Source organism: Tachypleus tridentatus, chromosome 7, assembly GCF_004210375.1.
Source record: "Tachypleus tridentatus isolate NWPU-2018 chromosome 7, ASM421037v1, whole genome shotgun sequence".
In the NCBI taxonomy this organism is placed as follows: domain Eukaryota; kingdom Metazoa; phylum Arthropoda; class Merostomata; order Xiphosura; family Limulidae; genus Tachypleus; species Tachypleus tridentatus.
Window position 1 is genome coordinate 58377044 of NC_134831.1, and position 27211 is coordinate 58404254.

Consider the following 27211-nt stretch of genomic DNA (forward strand, 5'->3'; position numbering starts at 1 on the left):
TTTGTTGGAGGATCCATAGGAAAAAAGGAAAATTTCAGTACCCACTGACCCCACCCACCATGGAGCCCTATGAGGGGATGCACTACAATGTCATGCAAGGACATTGCAGCAACGCCAGGGTTTCGTGAGCACTATACCCAAACACCAGCATCAGACACAATGTCCACAACACCGGTTGAGAACTTCCAACACTGGTACTTGGTTGACTCTAGCCCAAGTGGACCAGCCGATTAACCCAAGGGGGGCCACCCAAAGGCCGCCCGTCTACAGGAATCGAGGCCAAAGTGGAGTGTTAGGGTTGGATCCCTCAACCATCAGGATCCTCTCCTGCCCTTCAAGGGTCGCCACACACGGCAAACATGTGGGTGGATGTTTAGAATTCAGAGGAGGTAAACTGAAAGAGCAGAATCTTCCCTGGGAGGTCCCTTCACCACGTACAGGAATCCACACTGAGGGGCCAAAAAAACAAAAGACCTAAATGAACTCCCTTCAGAAAATGCATAAGAAGGGAAAAGCTCATGGAATGTGACCCAATAGTAAGGCTCACTGGAGGAATAATACATGTGGAAGATGCATGCTTTTCAGGCAGTGTATACTCTTCACCAAGATGGAATTATGAAAGAAGCAAAAATGAGCCAATATGCTGTAAGGATGGAAAAAAAAACTCACAACCAACTGAGTTTTTGCACAGGTTGAATGGACATACTGTGTAGTGAGGTTAGGGTAATAAGCAGACCATATGGACTGGTAGGTGTTGTATTGTACAATGTGCTCATCACACATACAGGGACAAATACCTTCAGAGATGAACCCTTGCTGCATCTAGCTAGTCAAAACCACAAGAAAATTGACACACAATAAAATAGGGGATGATCTGACATGGAAAATGCTGCCATAATTCCCACTGCATTGTGCTGTCCATTTGGACTCTCAACTGAGGGGTTGCAAAACTGGTAAAAAATTTTCTGATGAAATTTGAAAATAAGCATTTGAGACATGGACCATCTTCATCTAAAGCTGAAGAAAAGTAGCCTATTAAGAGAAAGAAACTTCTTCACCTTAAGTAGTTAAGAAAAGTATCATGAGGACTGATCAGTCCCTAGTATCTATGTGAACAATGAAGAGAGAGCAATAGCAACCTGGAAAAAAGCAAGTGACTTTCTCTATGGCATTCAAAACTAATACCTCCAACATTGTGTCCTTAAGACAGATGAGATGCTAAGGATCAGAAATCAGAGTAAAAACAATGGAGGAAGAGAAGTTAAAAATGAGACAGTGAGTAAGAATCTGAGTGACCCAATAGTCAGCCATGAAGTGAGTCCGCAGGTTAGCAAAGATGAAAAGTGCCTCCATAGGACCTGAGATGACTAAGTACAAAGAAAGGTTGTCACTGGTGAGGTGAACAAAGGCTAACCCTATGGGAAGGAAATGGCAAGAGGAAATGTAATAATGCAAATAATAGGAGAGAATGCATGAGAAAAGGCAATATGGGAGAGTAAAAAAATGAGATAAAATATATAGCAAGTAGTTTCTGCCTTAAGCTCCACGGTGAGAGGAACACCCCAAAGATCTCACAGCAAATGAGTGAACTGAGAAGCAAATTGTAACAAGTGATACTAAAGACAAATGATCAACCTACAACAATGCAGAAGGATTCCAGAGACTGACAATCCAAAAAGGTGGAAGGGGAGCAACCATAAGCTACATTAAATGAATCACAGACAAAAGGAGGTTGAGTAAGGAAAGAATGGGGAAAATGTTGAAACAAAAATATCTCAGCAAAGATACTAAAGTCACGTAAAATGGGAAAGAAAAATTACAGTATGAAAACATGGAAAACAAATCATGAAAAAATATAGAAGAAAGGTAGAGCATAGTACAAATCCAACAAAATCAGCAAAGAGAGTGAGGACTGACTAATTTTTCAACAGAGAGCAATGAGGCCAAAGCAAAACCAGGCAGTATTTAAAGCTTGTTGAAAACATCAAACTCGTGATTGAGCTCAGGAATGGAAAACAAACAAGAGATATAAAAATTGTAAAGGAAAGCAAAATCTATTAACAATGAAAATTGTTGGCAACATCCTGCACAGGCAGAGAACCTTTAGCAGCCATTGACAAGTCAGAAGTTAAGGCAAAGTGTTTCATGGTGTCTCGAGTTCTGCAAACAACCATAATGGAGAACATTAACTTGTCTCATTCCAGATGAAATTCTTGGCTTTGTGAACAGAACCAGATGAATGGGAAAATGAAGTCACAAAAATATGATTTGGAAGGGCCGAAAAACAATATGAAAGTTAACCTTAAAAAAGCTTGAAACATACCACTGTATGAAAATAAATGTGAGAAACTGAAATATAAATCTTGCAAAAATCAAAACTGAAAACAGGCATAAATCAAACAAGTCAGAAAAACAGTAATTACAATAATAAAGAATATAAAATCATATCAATATCAAAGATAAGTATTAGCCACAGCAGAGTTTAAGAATAAAGTTAATTTTGAGTGCAATGACTATGGGGAATCTATTTCAGATAGAGGATGCATTATCCATCTTTTAGAAAAGGACTGTTGTGTATGATAAATACATCATGTACTAGCATAATTCATGTCAAAACACACGACTTAGGAAGAAGATAGTTCAAGGCTTGTCTTATGTGAAAAATCTCAATGGCACGTAAGCTAGTAACAGTTATGGTGCAGAAAAATGAATGGATCATTTTGGAACTGAGAAATATGCAACTTTATGCGACAGTGGCTTGTTTATAAGATAATATAGTTAAATCATGTTACACATAAAATTCAAATAGTCTGTGTCACGTAGTACTTTTTTAAATATCTTATACATTATAAACATAAATCCTTGGAGATTAATATAAATTATAATAATTTTGATAGTAAAATTAAATCATCCAGCATATAAATTTCAAATCTACAAATAAAAGACTTGAGATAAATTGACTCCTTACTTTTTAATTTTTAATCTATTTTCTTCTACACTGTTTCATACAATCAGTCATTAATTTCAATAAGTGAAGGGTTTTTTTAAAACAATGATATATCATCTGAGAAAAACATGTACACATAAAACAACCCTACCAAAAATATTTATTTTTTCTTTACAAAAGTAAATTATTATGACTATCAGTTAAATTTAAAATATGAACTATGAAATTTATTCAAACTTCTGTGAAAAAGAAAAATATATATTTTATCAAAATTTTGGACAGGTTATCATAAAATTACTAGTTTTTAACCAAAAGTTTTAACATTTCATTGATCTTACAAAAGTCTGTATTACATACCATTTCTAAATAGCTCAGACTTTTCACACCTCAATCATCAACAGAAAAAGTATTCTTTAACTTTAATCTTTAAGGTACTGCTAAACTACGCTGCTTGCACTCAGTAGAAATTGTTAATGTTGATTCCCTATGAGAATACTTTTACAAAAGCACAGATTCAAGGTGCTAATGCTATGTAAAATGCAATATACATTTCACAAACAACATAAAAATGATTGTTTCTTCAACCTTACTTGAAAAATTAACAACTACGCTGCTTGCACTCAGTAGAAATTGTTAATGTTGATTTCCTATGAGAATACTTTTACAAAAGCACAGATTCATGGTGCTAATGCTGTGTAAAATGCAATATACATTTCACAAACAACATAAAAATGATTATTTCTTCAACCTTACTTGAAAAATTCCTCAACTACTGTAATATATTGCTTCAAATATACGAAGCATTAAAAAGTATTTTACACCAAGAGAGAAAATGAATATAAAACATTTTCAATAAAAAAATCAAGTTATTCAACATTAAACAATATAAAAAATAATTCTAAAGAGTTATGTATATCATATAACTATTAGGGTATCAACTGTAAGGTACACACTGGAGATGTATTTGGAACTATTTTTCCATTGCATCGATGTAAAACACGTTGAGCTACTGCTTCGTCTCCAAACTCTAGAAACCCATATCCTGTAAGTAAACTTGAAAAGTAAAAGGAAAAAGTATTACTTATTTAAGCATAATAATGATACTACTTCACATAAAATATTTATATGTATGTTTCATCAAATTTCTTAACATTATATTCATGTGCTACTTGTGGTTTATATTACTTTTCAAAATTTTAAAGGGTAGATTTAATTTACAATACAAAGAAATATAAGAAGTTATACACCCAAAAAAAACTATGAAACAGTTTCATATTTATGCATAAATGGATTCAAGCTTGGTTAAATTTCTTTTTAACAGGATGGGTGTATTATGGCACGACCATGGTTAACTTCATCACAAACAAAAATATATAAAATGAAAAAGAAATGTAGCTTCAATAACCACAGATGATCTGAAACATGTTATCTGTTGTAAACTATTTGTTTCAGACAAATATCATGTATTGCAAAGGCAGCACACACACACTAATATTTTTTGCCTATTAATAAGCATATAAAATAATGCATAAGACATACAAAAATATAGCATTTTCTGTAAATATTCTGATTAACATATAAATTCATACACTTTGCAGCTACTGTATTTGGAATTATGATGTGATAAATACTTAAGAGTATACAAGAAGCTATAATATATATTACCACAGCTGTAAATATTATCATTCAAACCTTAACATGGGCCACTTTAGGCTATTAGTGGGATAAATCCTTTTGCCAATCTTCTGTAAAAATTGTAAAGCAAATGATCAAGAACTGATCATTATTTCAGTATTTCTGAACTATCCTAAAACTAAATAAATTTCAATAACCTGAAGCTAAACGGACAAACTGTTATTTTGTTAAGACACTTAGCTTGCATGGTTACAACAAGAAAACAACCTTTATTCTCATTGGGTGAACTACAAAGAAGGAATTTTCAGCTGTCTGAATAATTTCACCACCTGTTGTTAATAAGATGGTATTTAAAGTACTGGTATTATGCAAAAAAGAATATAGATGTGTTTATTAATAAACACTGAACCCTTAAAGTGTGTTGGAAAAATCAAATGTTAGCAAGAGTTGATTCTATGGACAATACTTCATTTACAGAAAATCACTTTGATACTCTTTATAAAAATAATTAAATATGAAAAAAGACTATCAATGTTGAGAAGTGCAAAGCTACATGCAATTAAGAAGGGATTTTAAAAATAACTAACAGTAGCATTAGTGCAACATTTGGCTAATGAGAAAATGGTGAATCATTCTCAGTTTCATGTACAAGAATTTTTAATGTTAAGAAAAAAGTTATTGTAACCTCATCTGGAATAATATTCACTGCTTTGGCACCCTTACCAAAGAAAGGATAATGATATTTTGAAAACAGTAAAAGAAAAGGTTGGAAATAGGTACTTTTGATTTAAGAAATTTAAAATACAAAAAAGAAAGAGTTAACATCTCAAATTTATTTAGTTTATTTTGGAGTACAGAAGAAACACAGTTACTTGACTTAAATACAGACAAATTTAAATGATTTATAAAATACATAAGTACTTTCTTTCAATTTTGGAATGAACTGTTTTCTGTGTACATTGTGAAGACCATCACTGATCTATCAGTATGGAAATTCTCACCTGGTATTGAAGGAATATCCATCACATGGAATCAACTCCCCCAACTGTGCATACTGGATGATGAAGACAAGATGCAGGGAAAATAGTGAGGTGCATGATTAGATGGAAGAATGACTGGAACAAGTTCAGGAGGAAAAATGGTCAAGAAGAATAAGCCATTTAAACCAAAATGTGGACCCCATTGGTAAAGGGACAGGGTGACAATAAAAAAAGGATAATAATTGCTAGGTGATAAAGAGGGACATTATCATGTATCCAGGAAAATAGTAAAATGGGCTCTTGAAAAACAAAGAGCCTTAACCAGACCCAAAAGCCTATCCAGATCTAGTGAAGGGTAAAGATGGGGAAGATAAGGAAAGGAAATAGGAGAAAAGGAGGAAAGTCCCCACTGAGCTTTCGAGATCTGTGTGGGGAGGAATGAACCAGATAAAGAAAAGACAGACAGTGAGAGAAGGGTGCATGATATGCAAATAGGATAAGAGAAGGAATTATGTAATAGGAAAAAATTGTAACATTGAACATTAGTAAGTGATTCATATGGAGATAAAGTAAGGGAATGACTGATCACATGAATAACCCAATCTAGAAGGGCAGAATACTAGTGAGGGCAATATAAGTGGAAGGAACACATGAGCATGGGAAGAAAAAAGTAAAAACACCGTGGTATAGAAAAAATGAAAGGTACAAGATAAAAACTGCCTAATATTTGGAAAGCAATGAGAATAAAGACCCATGGTCAAAGAGCCAGGTGAGAATTTCCACCATGCAAGCCAGAGTAAGCTGGTTAGCTAGAAATCCCCTGATGGTATACCAACAGTGGAAAAACTGTACACTTGTGTCATCAACACCAACAGTAAAATGGATAGGTGGAGCTAGCTAACAAGGAAGCAACTAAATGTGTAAAAACACAGTGTGTAAAGGTTTGTGTGTAGAACATGGGATCAAGGTCAATAAACAAGGAAGGGAGAAGCAGACAATTGACAGAGGAACTGGTTGATCTGGTCAACAAAGAGCAATAATGAAACTCAAAAAGGACTGACACAGAAAGGAAATGACCATATAAAATGGTCGGATAAATGGGACACAAAGATACTTATGTGAATAATCCATGCTAAAGGTATCAAATGCTGGAACCAATGGAAAAAATACAGGCTCATAGCAAAGGCATCTATGTGTGGAGGCTTTCAATGATAGCAAAGGACCCTGGAAAACAAGGAGAACCAATACCCACTCAGTAGGATATATCCATCTGGAACATGAAAGGTGATTCATGACCAGATGGAAAGCACCCAGCACAGAACATATAATAATGCAAATATGATGTATGTGATACCAGTGGAAAAGATCCAAAACACAGGCTTCTGGAGCAGTCAATCCCCAGAGTGGGAAATATGTGCCACCTCTATAGAAGTGGTTGAAGCAAACATCTCCAGGCAATGTTGGGCTAGGAGAAAGAAATGACATAATATTAAATGAATGGACACTGTTCAAGAACAACTATTTGCAAAGTACCAAAACCCACAGATCACTGGCTTGAAGCATCATTGTGACTAACCCACACTCTCCATGGCCAAAGGAAAGCATCCATGAAAAGACATAGATCTGAATGCAAGGAACTAGACAACACACCCATTAAATTACAGGCATTGTCAAGCTAATAATGTAGTCTTGTAAGAATGGAGAAGGAAATGAGGTTCTGATTAAGATTCTAATTTTTATGAAATGCCTTCTGAAGAGACTGTAAAAGGGCATAACTGAGGAGAACTAGTGATATCATGGAAGATCAAATGCCCAAAAGCAATAGAACCTTAGGAGCAGTAAGTGACTGAGCCTAAATGGTGTGGTGAAGTAAAATCCAATTAAACTAAGTTACAAAAGCAGAGCTTGACAGATAGTTAAGTCACAAAAAAAGCTGAATTGGACAAGTTTGTAAATGGGTCGGAAGAAGGACATCCACATGTTAACTAACCAGCCCATCTTAGCCACCAGAGAAACTAGCTGAGTAAAAGTGGTTGATTCCAGTTCAGAAGGAGCCACCTGGCCATATCATAATGAAATCATAGTCTCTGAGAATGGATATTATGTGCTAAAGGTCAGATAATTCAAAGAAACAAGCAAGGTATCTAAGCAAATCCAAAGGGAAAGCCTCAAATTCATTAAACAATCCAAGAGGGACAAACTGAAGAAAAGAATGAGAATGGACCATTATAAATTGCAAGAAGTTCTAATAGGTTACTGTAAATGGAAGATTTGAACCTGTGTCAAATGACCTTCGATATCCTAAGAATCCATACATGCTCCCCCATCCTGTAAGAGAATAATATATGAAGAAGTGAAAATTGGAACAGAAAGAAGGCAGAGGAATGCCAGTTAATACGTCGTACCTGGTTAGCCACCAAGTAATGTCTTCTTGGAAGAAAAAAGGGAGGAGGAGGATAGTATCCAAGGAATCCCAAGCAAAATTCCAGTGATTGTGCAACACACACTAAAGACCATGCACATGTGCATAACAACAGGATACAAGTTTCTATGGATTCCCCCAAAAGAGATAGAATTTTGTGGAATAAGAGAAAAGAAGATTTGGCTTTGACAACCAAAACTCAAACAAAGAAGAGAATGCTCATCCTTGCTGAGGAAGTTGTTGTGAAACACCCTCAAATGGATTAGATACTGTGTGGGGTTGAAATAGGATTTCAGCTTGACAAGCTATTCCACACAAGCACCATCTTGTAAGAGAAAATGTGTAAGAGTGACAAGGGGCTTGTTGAATAGAGCTAAAAGGAGGAAATCTTCCATATAATGTTGGAACTGCAAATGGTGGGCAAAGACATAAGGAACAGATGTCAGACAAAAAGGTAGAGCGAGGAATTGGAAAACTCATTCTCTATGAACACAACAATGATAACGTTTGGAGGTTGAATATATGGGAATATGAAGGTACACTTCAGAGAAGTAAACTTTTGTTATTCACAAACCCAGAATGAACACCTGACACAGTGTGAGAAAAAACTCCATGGTTAATGGATGGAGATAGTTGTAAGAACACTAAAAGTGACTGCATTTATGGAGACATTGCAGGCCACATAATAGTTTCCAACTTGCAATGTACTGTGGCCAAGACCTCCTCAGAAAATGTAGATCTCAAAACCACAGAAGTAGTAGGTAGATCAGCAACAGCCAGATTCAGTCCTAAAGTTGTTGTAGTGACATTAAAGTGAGAATTCATGATGTGAAAATTACAAGGAAAATATTCCACAAAAACTACATATGCAGAAATGATACAACTAAGTTGTCAAAATGCAATAAAGTTAACTGAAGTTGCATATGAGAATTAGATATGCAGAGCAAAATCTGAGCGTGACTGCACACTGAAAGGCCAAATCGAGAAGTGATGTTTGTGCTTTACAGTACAGAGGGAACTAGCTGCACTAGGAAGATGTGTTGCTCTCCTACTGGTGTAAGGTTGTTGTATCCATATTTCCATGCTAACGTGCAGCTATACCACATGTAAACATGTGAGTACAGGTGTGAGCACCAAAGAAAACAGAAGAACTGGATGCACTTTCATTCTGGCATCAATAATAGATAAGGCATTGAATAATCTAAATTTTTATGATATTTAATGACATTTTTCAATCTCTCCATTTCCAGAACAATTTTATGACTTGTTCAATTGTGAGAAAACTTACCCAGTAAATTTATTTTTTATGACCTTAGCATGAAGGAGGTTTTCACCCATCAACATGAATGCTTGTTTCAAGAAGTTTTCATCCATATATGGCTCCAGCTGTAATACATAAAATATCCAGTTATCGATAAGACTTAAGTAAAAAGGTTTCTCTAAATTAATTTGTTATACAATTAGTTACTATTGTGGTTCTGTTAAAAACAACTTTGAATCTCAATCACAGCCTGCAGCCCAAGAAGTCTACAAATCTTTGTTAATATCTGGCCAAGGGATAAAAGAAGCAACTGATGAAAACATAATACATAAATTAAAATATTTTTCATTGCACATGGTATTTAACAGTTTTTTGATCACACAAAAGTCCAGTTTTTAAATCATCAGGACAAACATAATTGTTTTTGATGAATTATTTTTTATTGTAATCACTTAAACAGCAATGTTAAAGCATACTCCATCATGAACATCTAAAGGATTCAAAGCATAGTATATGGGATGTTGTTTGTTCAATGACATTAATATTAGAACTCTTCAATAACATGACAATCACAAGATTTTGTCCCTACACCTAAGTGTCAACTTTATAGAAGGTGATTTATTAAGATAATATTCAAGCTCTGCCTAACTGAAACCTTCAATGTTTTTCAGGTCAATGTCCACATCCACTATATCATTTATATGTTAAATGATATAGAACATATACCTTGTGTAACATAATAATATTACAAAATCTTAAGCTTTACTTTGTTATACCATGATCATTAACTCTTTTCAATACAATGTACCTTAGTTCACGTTTTTCTTGGTTACACTGCATAAAAACAATCCTATGACACAGAAAGATTTTTTGAAACAAAAGAAACCAATCAAAGGTCTTGGTGATAAATGCACATTATTTACTAAGTATTTAATTGCTATGTTGTTAAAAGCCATCCTTATAGTGTTATTAGCTGGAGTACCCTTTCATTGGATGAGTGAAATAAATGTTTTTGATGAAAGGATAGGAAATTGTGCTTCTATTTTTTCCATTAACATAATAAACATTAAAAATGGAATAAAAATTACAAAAAATTCCAATACTGTAAAGAAAGAGATACCGTTTTCAATAATTTTATTACTATGAAATGAGATGCAAGGGGATGCAGCTCCCCATGACATTCTTTATGTCATCCTGTATCATGGTGTCAAGTTGTATTGATTTGGTAGCTTATTTAAAAAAAATTAGATATGAAATTAGGTGGAGGAACCTGAGTGTTGTCTCAAGAACAATTCTGCTTTATAAGACAATTTTTTGCCTGTATTTTCTATTAGAATTTTTGTGAAATTCCCAGGAAAAACCTATTATGAACCACTATTGTAGCACTTGACAGCATCCCACTCCACTTTAAGCACTGTTAATAAGAGTACTGATTATAGGGAGTTAAATAATGATGCATATTTCATGGAGTGATTCAGAATGGTTTGCTATACCAAATGGTCTACAGACAACATTTTAGAACTACTGATACACTAATAAACATGTAATTGCAAGAGTTAAAGTTCAGAAAATTTTGAAGGAGAGTGAAGATTGCATAATTCATGTTTTGCTACATGAAGAGATAAAAATGAAAGAAATTTGAGTTTCTAGTTTTCAAAAACTGTATTTTTAGGTGGTGAGAAAAGATTTATCATGGGAAAATTGAAATCATCAAATAAAAAGTAATTTGAGAAATTCATACAAATTATTGCTTTTAACTGAGAGTAAGGATATTTCAAAAGAGGAAAAGGATAAAATGGATTATCAACTCTAATTTATTACAGAAAAAAAACTGATAAAGAAAAAGAAAATGACACAAGTCTACAAGATTTACAAGGCTAGAGAAAGTTTATGAATATATTGGGTTGAGGAATAATTCATGAGCATTTTTTCAAGTTAAAAAAATATATTCATAAATGAAATGCTTTCGCAAAATATTTCATGTCATTTGGTAGATAATTTTTTGCTCTAATAGATGGTGTGTTTGATTTTCATATTTCTTTAATTTTTGCTTTCATTTTCAGCTCATTAAATGGAATGTCAAGTGGACAAAATCGAGCATTTTCGACACCATCTGCTTTTCGCATTTAATTTCTTGCAATTTCTTTTAAAACAATGCATACTATATACCTAGGTATTACATGAAATAAAGTATCATAATAAATGCTTTGGGTGTAATGTGTTCATGCATTGAAGTATTGTATAGTCTTGCATGTAATGCTTGAATGAAATTATTTAAAAACGCTCACGAATTATTCCTCAACCTAATAGTTATAAAGTGAAATTAGGAGCTCCAAACAGTCTTATTTGAAACAGATTGATAGTAATGTTAAAACTAAAATCAAGAATTTTTTGTGTGTGTTAAATGCAAGCAAAATGTTAAAATAAGGACTGAGCACTTAATTAAAGACTGCTAATGGTAAAAGTTTTGTTGATGACTGAAATAACTGAGCTTTCAAATGTTTTCTCCTGTTTTTACAAGATTTTACCAATGCTCCCCACTCCTAATCATTCTTGGAAAATCCTGACTTTCACTTGAATCATGTTGATACTGATCTACTGGTGATAAGTAGAAACTCTAAGAGATTAAAAATAAAGCATGAGGATCAGGTTTTCTTAGAGATTTTGAGAAAAAAAAATCATTTTAGGTTGGTAGGTAAGTTAGCAGGCAGATGTCTGAGAATTGGAGAGTTTCCAATATTATTCCTATTTGTGTTTGACTAGTATTAAAAAGGTCTTAGCCATATAGCACATTTCTTTTAATTTCAACTAGCAAAAAACATATTCAATTAACCACAACAACTAACATACATTTATTATAGCCACTGCCTACATTTATTAACTGTATGAGATAAATAGCTTAAATAAAGATAATGTTACAGTTTCAGACTTTTTGTTTGTATGTTAGCCAATATGCAGGATGATGCAGAAGTTATTGAAACAAAATCATTCTTGAAACAAGAATAGAGCTCTGTCAATAATAATTACAATATTATTATTACTATGGGAGTTAGCAGTACCAAAAGGCTGCTCAATCCTATGGAAATGACAATGTAAGTCAAGCACTAATCAAGATGTAACAGCTACAATGCTTAATATTCTGCAGAGTTGTGCTTCCAGTAATTCAAGTAGAAAATTCAGTGTGGTACAGTCTGTTTACTTCTGTACAATAACATACAAACACATTTTAAAACACAATTAGCAGGGTTAAAATAAAATATAAACAGAATAAAAAATTAACTTAGCAACAATTCAGTGTAGTTTTAGAGATTAACACCAGCACTGTAGCAAATAGTAAGGTTTTATACTTGCAAACACTTGGCACTAATTGTAACTGATAAAACAGCAAGCACCTGACACTAATACAGATAAGTGATCCTAGAAATCATAAATCAGTTAGTTAATTGAATTGAAGGGTGGTTGGATGAATAATATTTGTTTTCTCTATTAATGGCCTCTAGTCAACTTAAATCCCTGTTACTAGTAGATTGCCTCAGGCTTTGGTGTTTAAGGTTTTTATTTTATTTTTTCTTATTTATATTAATTGCACAGACAGTGGCATAATTAGTACCATAAAGTTAGCTATAACATTAAACTCTGGCATTTCTCCCTCTACTAAGCATGTTTATACACTATGTAACAATTTTTCTTAAGTAGTTAGTTAAATAATTGACAAATTAGTCATAATTATACAACAGCAAATGCAAAGTAGTGCTTCTGGGTTATCAAAATGTGAATCACACAATTAATACATACAGAAACTCCCACAACAGCATAACTGGAAAGGATTTTGGCATAATGGTGGATAAGTCACTTAAGCCATAAAAGCAGTGCTTTGTTGCTAGTAGAAAGGCTAACAGAAATTAAGATTGATCTACAGTCAAAATGATTACGAGTCAAAAGGGGTAATTACCTTAACACAAGTTGCTAAATTAGTAGTCAGGCTTCACAAAGTTTGGCCTCTTTATCTACCTTTTCATGAAACACACTGATTTACAGACATAACTCAATACTACTACTAAGGCTCTTGCTACTAGATACTATGATAACACCAGGGATGGCTTGTATTTTTCACTGAATTCTGTGCAAATTTACTTGATGGATATCTGTACAAACTGTCCCTAGTTTTAAAGTGACAGGCAAGAAGAAAGGTAGCTACTCAACACAATTCACCACCAAAATCTTGATTCTTTACCAGCAAACAATGGGATTAACCGAAACTTTATAACGTCCCCACAGCTTAAAGGACGAGCATATTAGGCGACGGATGTTCATACTACGATTGGCAGATTGTTAGTCGAACACCTTCGACCTCACTATCGAGTCATGTCAGGCTCCATAGAATTAATGTTTATCCTATAGGGATAGGTTAAGATTTCGTATCATAATTTCTGTTGAGAAATGAAGGGTAAGAGGTGGTTAAACGAAATTTTAAAGAAGTATCAGATATATGTGTCAATAGACCTACTTTAAGCCTATTTCTCTATTCGCAAATTATACGTATCGCAATCGTCACACATATCGAAGACTACAAGACAAGGAAAATACAACAACAAACAAATATTTTGGGATACTTACATCTCCTATCCAAATTGTGCCATTTTTCATATCCATTTCTATTTTAATAAAGAAACAAACAATTATTAGTAACACTCTTTACTTTAATGCTACTTTTAATTTAACAGCACATTCTGTTTCTGCCCCCACTAACAATATTCAGCGACATCTAGCAAATATATATTATGAAAAAGCCTCAAAGAGATAAATCCAATTATTATTACAACTTCAGAAGTTTTTGGAAGTTTCAATTTCATTTTGAAAATTGATTATATAGAACTACTTAACCACATGGTATAGCAAAATCTTATGTACATATTTTGAATGTATTCTTTATGTTCATTATAACTATAGCATGGCCTTTATCTGCTTTCAGAATTTTGATGTTGTTGTCGTAAGTTGCAAACTCTCTCTTTATTAACCTGAAAATGACCTAAGAAGGTCGAAACGTTGTTCTGCACTTTATTTTAAGTAAAATGCTACTACCCATATCAGCCGTCTTGAGAATACATCATGCGCATACATATTCGGCAAAATACCGAAACTACGGCGAAGTATGTGTGTGTGTGTGTATTTTAGAGCAAAGCCACAATGGGCTAATTGCCGTGTCCACCGCTAGGAATCGAACACGAGATTTTATTATTGTAAGTCTGTAGACTTACCACTGTTCCACCTGAGAACGCGGCAAACTATAAATGAATATAAAGAATTATTTCATGTGCATTAATTAACAAAAAAAAAAAAAATGTTTTCTATACATAGGCGGTCTTACCTATTGCCCCACCCCAATGGCACAGTGGTATGCCTGCGGACTCACACGACTATAAACTGGGTTTTGATATCCGTGGTGAACATTGCATAGATAGCCGAATGTGAAGCTTTTTGCTTAATTCCAAATAAACATACTTACCTATTGGGCAAACTGAGAAATTGCCTGGGGGCTCCACACATGGAAGGGTCCCTCAGTGTTATGCCTTTTAATCTATTTCTGAATTTTTTTATTATCATAGGGCCTCATTTACTTTATTATGCTCAGGACTCCAGAATGACTAAAACCGCCCCAGTTTCTACAACATGTTACTTTTTACATTTATGTGTTTTATTCGCATATTCTTAAGATATATAGTCGTTTATTAAGTTGATATAATTTTAAATTTAATTGTTTAAATATTATAATATTTACTGATAAAATTAGAGTACTTTAGAAGTACAATTTGTATTAGTTGCCATCTTGCAGTTTTTTAATTTCTATTTGATTCTAGTTGCTCATCAACAAATTAATTTTAAATCGCTTCAATAAAACCTTAGATTAATTAAAATATATTTCATTTCATATTATCACAACTTGTCGAGTCCTCATGGAGGCTCTCAATACTTAATAGTAAATCTGAATGTCTATACGCTAAAAACCGGGTTTCGATACTCGTGGTGGACAGAGTTCAAATAGCCCATCGTCAGTGATATCGAGAAAACCCACTTGTAGAGAAAATATACGTGTAAAAGCGGCTCGTTTGGGTTGAGAAAATTTGTTTACGTAGAGGAGCGAACAACGTTTCGACCTTCTTTGGTCATCGTCAGGTTTACAAAGAAAGAAGGAGGTAACTGACCATAAGCTGACCACATGTTTGAAAGGGGTTGTGTAACTGAGTGTCGGAATATAGAGGGCGTGCTTAGATGTTTGAATATATAATTTTATATTATTTATTCCGATATTCAGCTACACGTAAAGGTCGAAACGTTGTTCGCTCCTCCACGTAAAAAACATTTTCTCAACCCAAACGAGCCGTTTTTACATATATAAATAACCCACCGTGTTGCTTTGTTCTTAAGAATAACCAAAACAAACCTATCTAGAGCTTGCTAATCAGTCTTAGAAATAAAGAGAACTTTCAATAGAGAAAGGGACAAATTAATTCACTTTACATACAGAGGCGTCACTAGGCAATGGCGTAAGGAGTCCACGCTCCAATTCTATTTAACGTTATCCCGAAGCCTCGGTCGGCCTCTTGAAAAATCATAATATAAAACCATGATTGATATCATACTTAAACGCCGAAACTTCTAGTGCCTATGGGTCCGAGCCCCGAATCTTTTGCACACCTTTCGATGCCTCTGCTTACATTGTATACATTTAAATGATAATATTGTGTCGTTTGCTTATTTGCTTTGTAGTTAGTGAAAAGCTACACAAAGGTTTGTGTTTCTGTGCTCTGCCTACCACGGGTACCGAAACCAAGTTTCTAGCGTTGTAAGTCCACATACATACAGCGTAGATAGTCCTCGTGTAGTTTTGCATGAAATTCAAACCAAACCAAACCTCATATACACCTCTATGCCACTTGAAGGGGGGATACATTGCGGAGTAAGAGAATTTTGTTCATCAAATTTTCAGTACAAAATATCGCCAATTATTTTATCTTATTGCTTGGAGAAACATTTTCTTATTTCATTATTATATTTTGTCAGTTGCTTACTAAGACATAATTGGATTAAATGGTAATTCTGCAACTGTGTTTATTTTTATATCTACAATGAATATGTAGGGAACAGTAAATTGTATATTTATTATTTATTTAAGTGTAAACCAAACATTCGACGTAAATGTAATAAAAATGTCACAGATATACAACTAAGTATTTGAGAGTTAATAGATATAGTTAATAATAAGTTTTAGAGAGTAGCTGTGGCAAATTAAAAAAGTGTAGTTTTTCCTTTACGATTGAAAATATAACAAAAGTTATAATAAATTATATTAAAAAGTGTTTTTAGGGAGACTTGTAAGTTCTGTTGAGTGGTTTGATGAGTCAGCCTGTTTGTTTATCGGCCATTTATTTTTGCAAATTAATTTATAAGTAAGTAAGGTGTAAGTATTTTTATAATAAATATGTATATATATATATATACAAATATACAATCTTGGAATTTCTGTTGGAACTTTGTATTTGATCTTAGGCCTACACTGGTATCAGTTTATGTTGATAAGTTAATCTATCAAATTAAGTCTAAAATGGATTTTGCAAATCTTTATTGAAGAAATAATTTAATTCTTTATTGTTATGTGAAGGGGACTAGACATTATTTTAAACATATAACCTGCCGAATGATAGAATATGTTGCAACATTAACATTATTAAGTCATTATCACTTCTGTCGTCCGACGATGTTTTCAGCGTAATGTTGTTAAGCTAAAGATTGATTTCGTTACTCTCACAGTATTTAAAGAAGCATGTTCTTCATACTGACAATTATCTAATAAATTTCTTATGGTTCTCCACAAAGGATGTTTTGCTACAATGCGATTGCAAGAATTCTCTAGGATTCAAATACCGTTTTTTTTTATTACTAAGGAAGTATTTTAGACTTTTGTTTGCTTAGTGTCAAGCAAAAAGCTACGTAACGATTTGTGCTGTGCAAGTCATGAATATTTAAACCTAATTAATAATGAGGGAGTTAAAGAAGCATAATCTTACATAAATGTTAGTAAATAACAATAAAACAAAAGAATATAGTCATGCTAAATTAACTCGGCCAAGTATGATCTAGCAGTTACTATACGTATAATGTAAATCTGATGGTTTATGGTCCGTAGCCTGCTGCAATAAAAATTGTAACAGAGGTAAGTTTTCAGATTTACAGCGTTAAAATCAGGGGTTAAATTCTCCTCGGTGGTCACAACAGATAGCTCGATGTAGTTTTGCAATAAGAAAACACACACACACACACACACACCTGCTTTAACACAGACTATTTTCCCTCCAGTAATTTCCTTGTGGTTGTTCTAGTTATACTTCACATTTCAGTTTGATCTAAGTATCATCTGTTCTCACAGATGTTCGCGTTTTCTTCACTTCCATATGTCCCTTTCTTTTCTGCAGTCTGAAATCCCATTATATCACCCTGGACTTATCTCAATAGCTAGGTGGTCCATTTTCTTGTTAAATGATATACTACTTTACCTGGATACAGATAATTATTGGATGATCCCTCAGTGCCTCTCAAAAATATTAACCAGATTTTGTTGCACAAAATCTGGTTTCCAGTTAGTGGTGAAGCTAAGCGAATCAGTTAAAGAACAATCCTGTCATGCTCTTCACTGTAACTAGCCAGCCAGACAAGTTCATCCTTATATGTTTCTCATTCTGCTTTGAATGAATCGGATCACCCACTTTTTATCACTGACTATTCGAACACTAGACAACCATCTCTTCACACATTTCCTTTGTATGCTTGTTTATCCATTCCAAGACTTCGTCTTTGTTGACCAGTCCTGATCTTCCTTTCACATCCTGCTGTCAATCTTTCTTTATATTTAACCTAATGCCATCTGTCTAAATCAATTGCACACCCTTGATAATTTTGCAGTGGAATTACCTTTTCTGCGCCTTTCTTGTTTGTTTGTTTGTTTTTGGAATTTCGCACAAAGCTACTCGAGGGCTATCTGTGCTCCCTAATTTAGTTAAGACTAGAGGGAAGGCATAGTCATCACCACCCACCGCCAACTCTTGGGCTACTCTTTTACCAACGAATTCCGTCACATTATAACTGGGAGGGCTGTATCAGATTATTTAACGTTAGGCCATGCCAGGCCCGCGTCTCACTGTTCCATGAAGTAACAGATTCCGTTCTCTGTATTATTGTTTTGTCTGTCCTTTCTTTCAAGTGCTAATATAAGAGGTGATACACAGTTGTGGTTACTCTAAGTAGTACTTGGTTATCTAGAATATTTGTCTCGTAGTAATGTTGCTCAAACTAAGCTGAGGGTTTAGTGTCCAAGTGTGACTCTTTGGCTGCTGCTGTTGATATTCCCATGGATGCATTTTGTATTTTAGAACATGGCCATTGCAAATGTACACGAGTAGGTTCTATATTCCATTATAGTCATGAATTCTGTTATCATCAAATTGATGAAGCTCACTTTTTTGCTTCAGTTTCTGGATTACAGTATACTTTAGGAGAATAAGACTTATTTATTTACATTTAAGAAAAAAAAACGGCCCGGCATGGTCAAGCGTGTTAAGGCGTGCGACTCGTAATCTGAGGGTCGCGGGTTCGCATCCCCGTCGTGCCAAACATGCTCGCCCTTCCAGCCGTGGGGGCGTATAATGTGACGGTCAATCCCACTATTCGTTGGTAAAAGAGTAGCCTAAGAGTTGGGTGGGTGGTGATGACTAGCTGCCTTCCCTCTAGTCTTATACTGCTAAATTAGGGACGGCTAGCACAGATAGCCCTCGAGTAGCTTTGTGCGAAATTCAAAAAACAAACAAATAATTTAAGAAAATTCAATCCTTATACGATTTTAGTTTGAGTGAACTATCAGTGTACTCAAGATTCAATGTTATCTTATGAAATACATCGCCTGTTGTATTTTAACTAAAATTTCTGCTAAAATCCTGCAAAATCTCAATTATTTGATCATAATCTCCCAGTAAATATTATAATGAATTTAATGAAAGTTTATAGTTTATATCAGGTATCATGTACTTTTCATGCAATTTAAACCAGCAGGGCCCGGCATGGCCAAGCGCGTAAGGCGTGCGACTCGTAATCTGAGGGTCGCGGGTTCGCGCCCGCGTCACGCTAAACATGCTCGCCCTCCCAGCCGTGGGGGTGTATAAAGTGACGGTCAATCCCACTATTCGTTGGTAAAAGAGTAGCCCAAGAGTTAGCGGTGGGTGGTGATGACTAGCTGCCTTCCCTCTAGTCTTACACTGCTAAATTAGGGACGGCTAGCACAGATAGCCCTCGAGTAGCTTTGTGCGAAATTCAAAAACAAACAAACAATTAAACCAGCAAGGAAAAAATTTTATTATAATATATTTGGCCTACATTCATAAAAAACCACCTCTTAACCATCCTTGCTTTTGAGAACTTTCACTTCCTTGTCACTAAACGTTTCTACATTCCCTATAGGAGACATTTCATACAGTTTATTCTAATGTCTTATGTCAGTATATTATGAAATGATAAGACGGAAGGTTTTAAAATATTACTGTTGCTTATCCATTAAAATCGGCAAGAATAAAATAATTCTACTCATTTAATTAAGTAGGAGCACTCCTGTGCAGGACTAAAATCTTTTCTAAGGAATATTTTGTATAATCATCTAACGATTTCTTTACGAAAATTTCGGCTGTAGTTTCGTCGTATTTATAACAGCCAGACACGACATATAATGCTCCGAAGCGTAGACTAACAAATCGCTAAATGATTTAGCCTTCATTCCTATTAGCTGAGACGCTAGATTATCTTATCCATCTTTGTAAGTTTTTATTTTCATTTTCTACTGGAATGGATAACTTAACATATTGTCAAAAAGATCATAGTTGATAATAACCTTTAAATCACGAATTTATTTGACGGTAGTTCTTGATGTTCTCTTGTACTAAGAGCATACATTTTTAGTTTCTTTACAGTTATTATATTGATATTGGGTGTATGTTAGTGTTAACTAGTTTAATGCTAACCTCTATGCTATTGGTCCCATGTTCTCTGAAACTCTGTCGTTCTTTTTATACTGAGCCAAAGTTTTTCTTTGTTTAAAGTTAAGCACAAAGCTCCACAATAGGCTATCTGTGCTCTGCCCACTACGGGTATACGACTTCTAGCGTTGTAAGTCCGCATACATACCGCTATGCCACTGGGGATTTTTTGAGCCACTGTTTCTCTCTGAAATTCTGATCACTTTAGATTACTTTCTTATAGCTTGTTTAAAATTCTTGATCAAAATTTCGACTTTCTGTTGCAATTAAGATTTCTTTAACTATAATTCTCATTAAAATAACAAATAATTACAGTCACAGATGGCAATCAATATTAGTATAGAAAATTTAAAACTTCTGATACATTTAATACCAGTAAAGATAAAACTAGTGACATTTCTTAATCACTCATCTGAAAGGTTTGTCAGAATAAAGAAGAAACTGATATTTTATATTAATGTTTTTTTTCTGTTTCAAGTACTTATAGTAAACCACGCTCTATCCACTAAAAGAATAGAACATTCAAATCAAGTCTCTTTTCCTCTTTCCTTAGATTCTCATATATGAATTTCCAGAGTTTTTCGTTAATTAATATAATTGTGCAAGTTAATGTCGAAAAATGATTAAACAATTAAGACGAATTCTTTTTTAAAACTTCAAAAAAAAATCTGAACATTTCATTCTAAGTCAATTCTTGTACGCGAGAAGGATCTAAATTATGGGGTTTTAACAAATGGGGTTGTTTTAGAGCACTCGATTCGCGTCTACGGGTTCGAATCCCATCACCAAATATCATCCCCTCTTTCAGTCTTGGCACGCTATAATTTTACGGCCAATCCTACATTTCGTTGGTAAAAGGAAGCCCAAACACTTAGTAATTAGGGACTGCAGACCCAGATAGCCCTCTAGTAGATTTGCACGAAATTCAACATACAAACAAAGTACTCAACAAATACAATTTTTATAAGGAATCAGGAGATCATAGCTACATTTGTTACGCAGATACAAAAATAATATACTATGTGGTGCGTCATATGTGGTGTTTTAACACGTTACATGAGGAACAGCGTTAATAATGGCGCAACACTTATAGAAGGGTCGATTTGGTGGGCATCTAAAAATATGGTTACATCATCTGCGTAGTTATATGAGTATAATCAATTACAGGAACAGGAAAAATGTGTGACATAAGAAAAATAAATGTACATTAATATTTGAGATCACAGTAAATAAAACATAAAATAAAACGATATACATTCTTCAACCTCGAGTTTTCAACATAATTTCTTCATTCACAAAAAAAAAAAAAACTGTAACGCGTACTTATATAAATAAGAGTAATTTAACAGGAATAACACATCTGCACATGCTCAAGCAAGAAATAAATCCTGAAATAAACAAAATGTCAAAGAGGATTTGTTTGTTTTTACTTTGTTTTAGAATTAATCACAAAACTACAGAATGAGCTATCTACGCTCTGCCCACCACGGTATCGAAACCCGGTTTTTAGCGACGTGAGTCCGCAGACATGGCGCTGTGCTACTGAAGGGAAAGTCGTCCCAATAGAGCACAGAGTTTTTTAACGACTGAAAGTTTGCTACAGCGAAAGAGGAAATGTTCTTTAACATACGTAAGAATTTGGAGAAGTAATAGTTCTATCAGATGAAAATAAAAAAGAGAAAATCAAGAGCAAACACCCATAAATCCTGAGAAAGCATTAAAACAATTTCAGATTTGTTTATCAATATCGTGGTAATTATAGCTGATATCTGTTTTCTAGTGCTTTTATCCTGAGTTATCATAAAGATACAGTTATTAACCTTAGTTTAGATATGTTGGATTTGAACTGAACTAATGCAAATGTATGATTATAGATTATAAAAATACCCAATCTACTTGTGTGTGATATAGATTAATCCAAATAAAAATTGTATCAGTCTGTACCAGGTTTTAGTATTTTGAGAGACCACATGCAAAACTTTGACACGGTACAAAATGACAAACAAAAGACAATTAAATAAACTAGCAGAGGCGCCTTCTTACGGCGGAAACTTTGCGATATTAATTATTAATCGAAGTGCGTATTTATACTTTGAAAATATTAGAAAGGTTAACATTTTATTCAAAAAAAGGTTTTCGTTTTTTTACTGGGAAGTATTGCGAGGGAAAGCGTTCGGATTGTGCTTTTTAATCGTAGGCAACTCATAACATGAAAATTATTATATGTACAGAGCTCAACATTTTCATAAATTTTACTGATATAAGCTGTAATCTTCTTACTCCCTGTTTCGGATTTACAAGGCTCAAATAAAAAGTTCAGTTCTCCTTGGTGGGCTCAGCAGGTATTCCGATGTGGCTTTGCTATAAAAAACACACACATTATGTTCTTATATTGTAAAAATGGTACCGTTTATTACAAAACAAATTTTTAAGAAACTGCGGTTTCTCAGTACATAAATTGAAAAATTACAATAATAAAGATATAGTCAAATCCTCATATTCAGTCCTAATGAAAGTTATATAATTGTTGTGAGAAGACAATTTTATTTAAAATAGTGTTTTATTATAAAATGATGGTTGTTACGTATAATGCCTCAGTTATTTTTCCAGTTGTCTGAATCTTGAATACCCAAAGTGTGAAATTTTTATGGCTGTTTGTGGTGTTATTCAATAGATGGCGTAAAAGTTTTGATTACATACATAGACACTAACATACTACGTCGGTTGTAGTAAGATGTGATTTTGAAAGTGGTAAAAACGTTGATGTGAGAGGAAAATGCCAAAACAGGGTCAGACGTTCATTGTCCAATAGTCTAATTAAAATATTTAAATGGTGCTGGATAAGCATTATTTGTTTGTTTTAGAGCAAAGACACGCTGGGCTATTTTTTTGTTATGTTCACCGCAGGAAATCAAACCCCAGATGTTAGCGTAAGCAAGTTATTTTACCGCCTTAATAATTGGTCTTCCTTTTGTATTTTCTCAATGCTTAATACAGTACTATGCTAGGAGGGTTTAGAAAAGAGGTAGAATTGTTGCTAACTGCTTTCTTATTATGACTCTCTAATAAAAACCTAAACTTCGATCTGAAAGCTTTACAAAGTTGAGGTACAAGAAAACATGGTAAACTACAGAATTATCTTTAATTTCAGTCTTTGATAATTTTACCAGTAATATTATGTCGAAAGTCAAACAACAACAACAATCTTTCCGTTAATAGCATAGTAACAGCACTTTTCAGTCACTAACCGAATTTTTTTTCGGAACTATGTTTCAGTGTTTTCTCAAATTCTTTAACATTTCAAGTTCAATATTGATTTAAAGCTAAACTTTTGTTCAAACCTTTATGTTATAAAATTATCGGATTTATTGAGGAAGCCAGGTGTAACGGGTGTCACGCCACGCCTCGTCGCGCAACATTTCCTCCAACTTGTTGAGGACCCTTGCCTTTTCTTTTCACGTGATCGACCTTCTTACTAACAGAACCTGCCTGGTCTACTGAAACCCACTACCCACCGATCCACATTTCAAGCCAGGTAGTCGTCCAGTTGAAATAACTGTTCTGCGGGTGAAAAACCCCACAGTACCTCTTCGTGCTATAGCTCTTGAATGTTGTGTTGATGGTAGACCACAGGAAATACTGCGTTTGTGATAAATGCAATTCGCGTCAACTGCTTTTTTTCGTGTCAGACGAAAAAACAATTAATTATTAAACGTGCATAAGTGTTGCTCTGACACCAAGACAACTTTTTAATTTACTTACATGATTTTCTCAATCAACTGTTTGAAATGAATATTCAAATATGTATCACTGTTAGTTATATTCTTCTGGGATATATATCCGAATTTTTTGTGTGGGGTAAGTAAGTTATTTTTTCTATTAAGATATACATTTATTTATATCTTAGTTTAATTTGTCTAAAATTCATGATATACTAATGCAAACCACAAGCCTCCTCTGTGAATCTTAATGTGAAGTTTGGGGGCGGGGAATACAAAATACGCGGCGTGGTGTGTCCCTTTTGCTTTCTCTGTTTTTTTGTTAACACGAAATATCATAGGGTTTGAGAAGAGAGTTTAAGAATACCCTGTATATCTTTTATGGGTTTGTTTTTTTTGTATATTTGTGTTGCTATTTTTAATATATAACTTTACTGTATATACGTAAATAATATTTAACAGTTAACAGAAACAGTTAGAATTAAGGCTAAGAATTTTTAACCTTACTCTTTTTATTGGTGATATGAATTACATTTAATAATTCAAAAGTTATATGTAACGTTTTTATCTAATATTCCGGCTGGAATTTTCAATCCTTAATCCTTGGTAAATAAATTTAAAACTTCTCTATACTAAAAGTCTGTAACAGAAGAAAACAAATAATTTTTTAAAACAATGTCAGAAATGTTTTCATGATAAAACCAACTGTAAAGCGTAGTTTATTCATTCTTTTACGCCCCCGCTAGAACAACGGTATTTTACGGATTTACAATGCTAAAATCAGGGGTTCGACTCCCTTCGGTGGGCTCAGCAGATAGCCCGATTGTCACACGTGTAATGGTTTTATTCAAACTTATACTTCTGAGATATAAGTATATGTTTGTTTTTTGAATTTCGCACATAGCTACTCGAGAGCTATCTGTGATAGCCCACCCTAATTTAGCAGTGTAAGACTAGAGGAAGGCAGCTAGTCATCACGACCCACAGCCAATTCTTAGGCTACTCTTTTACCAACGAATAGTGGGATTGACCGTCACATTAACGCCCCCACGGCTGCAAGGGCGAGCATGTTTGTTGCGACCGGGATTCGAACCCGCGACTCTCAGATTACGAGTCGAATGCCTTAACCCAACTGGCCATGCCGGGCATATAAGTACATGAAACAAACAAATATGTGAGGTTAAATTCCCTCTGGTAGCGAAAAGTAAAATACAGTACATTGTTGAAATAACAAGGAGATCTGATTCTAAGTAAACAAAAAATAAAATAAAGCTTGCAAAATGAAGTAAAATTCTAATCTGTAAAATTTCCTGTTTCGTTCTTTTAATACTAAACAGAGTATGGCATTGAATAACAAGAAACATAAAATAAATCAAAGACTGCAAAGATTAATTATCAACTCGTTTTGTCGCAGGACAAACCAGTTGGACGAGTGTACAATTGTAGGCAAAAGGAAACATGTAGGACACTACACCGTCCTTGTTTGTATAACTAAATAGATACCATTAGTTTAAACTATAAGAATAGTACAATTCATGTTCATTCAGGAGTATGATAAGTAAAGTCCAATGAAAAGAACACTAAATCAGAGTACTCACAATAAACATAACACTATGTAACAACATTTTTACTTTTTCTTCCTCCTGGACAGAGAGTGTTATTCCCCAATTGCTTATGCCTAAAGCAAATAGATAAGACCTATTTTTCTCTTCAAACTTTGCTCTTCTGACCTGGAAGCGTATAACAAAAACAGGATGGGAGACTATATTTGGGAGCTTATACGTGAAAGTGATTTACATTATAGCCGCAAATCTCGAGAAACTACTTACTTCTAAACATTTTTGTTCATTTTTGTATAACTGGTATAAATACATGTAAATCTTGATTCATATGTTGTTTTATTCAGACCTTAGGTGAATGAAAATGTGCAAATTTGCCCGTTTTCACATAGAAAATAGGTTAATTTCTAAATTTCGTTATCCAGGTCATAAAATAAAGTTTAAAGGGAATAATGGCTATTTTCTGTGCTTTTACAACATAAGCAATTAAGAAATAACACATACTATCCAGGAACAAAATATGTGTTACAGTGTTAAGTATCTAAAGCTGCTTTTCCTTTGGAATACTTTTTACCGGATCTCATGTAGTTACCCCAGAAGTGTAAGAACTTATGGATGAAACTAAATAATAATATGTAACAAAACTGTTTATATACTAAACAGGCCATTCTATAAATATCAACTAGTTTTTTCTTCATTTGGATATCTCAGTTCAATAATCGTTAAATTTATGTCGTTAACGTTGGAAACCATTAAGATATATTTGATTGCAGGTAATTAAATGATTTAACAACATACTTACTTGTCATAATTGACCGTGGTGTGCATAAAGACGCTACATAAATTTAAAGAATCCCCAGGGTACAGGTTATAATGTGGAATATAAAATGTACCTTGGTTTGTTTGTTTGTTTTGGAATTTCGCACAAAGCTACTCGAGGGCTATCTGTGCTAGCCGTCCCTAATTTAGCAGTGTAAGACTAGAGGGAAGGCAGCTAGTCATCACCACCCACCGCCAACTCTTGGGCTACTCTTTTACCAACGAATAGTGGGATTGACCGTCACATTATACACCCCCACGGCTGGGAGGGCGAGCATGTTTAGCGCGACGGGGGCGCGAACCCGCGCCCCTCGGATTACGAGTCGCACGCCTTACGCGCTAGGCCATGCCGGGCCATGTACCTTGGGATTTGGAGGTGACTGAGAATGTAAGTGGAGATACATCGTCTATTAGTCTTAACCTCTGTTCGCCAGTCTCACATGAAGAAATTCATAAACAAAGAAAATAGAATCATTAAAAGAATAAAATTTAGGAGATCGAGATGTGAGTGCTCAAGTCCACATCTATTTCACCCTTCACTGCCTACAGACAGTTGTGAGAAGGTAACTGCTCTCCAAAGGTAAAAAAAAATGAAAGAAAACAAAAAACGATACAAGGTACTATCACTTGAGCATATGAAACTGGTAAACGCAGATTAAAGCTGACAGACAGTGTATCCCCACCGTAATGTCGGTCCTGTAGGTAGTTTACAGGTAGGTTTTGGGGTTTATAATGCTGAAAATAGAAGTTGGATTCCTCAGGTGGGCACAGCAGAGGTAACCCACTGGGTAAAT

The 27211-nt window shown here is 34.3% G+C and overlaps 2 protein-coding genes across 4 annotated transcripts in view; one reads left to right on the top strand and one right to left on the bottom strand.

Annotated features, from left to right (window-relative positions):
* Positions 1-14024, bottom strand: part of Secp43 (tRNA Selenocysteine associated protein) — a 52485-nt gene extending 38461 nt beyond the window's left edge. Inside the window, exons 1-3 of the mRNA XM_076511914.1 lie at positions 13863-14024; positions 9273-9370; positions 3901-4000 (exon numbers count right to left, since the gene is read on the bottom strand). Of these exons, the coding sequence (XP_076368029.1) occupies positions 3901-4000; positions 9273-9370; positions 13863-13898 (234 nt within the window). The 5' untranslated portion in view covers positions 13899-14024. The remainder of the gene's footprint in view (positions 1-3900; positions 4001-9272; positions 9371-13862) is intronic.
* A 9788-nt stretch (positions 14025-23812) lies between these two features.
* The window catches only part of LOC143255746 (sushi, von Willebrand factor type A, EGF and pentraxin domain-containing protein 1-like), a 94982-nt gene continuing 91583 nt past the window's right edge, over positions 23813-27211 (top strand). For all 3 annotated transcript variants that reach the window (XM_076511915.1, XM_076511917.1, XM_076511916.1), the window contains exon 1: positions 23813-24178. In XM_076511915.1, coding sequence (XP_076368030.1) covers positions 24109-24178 — 70 coding nt within the window. In that variant the 5' untranslated portion in view covers positions 23813-24108. The remainder of the gene's footprint in view (positions 24179-27211) is intronic.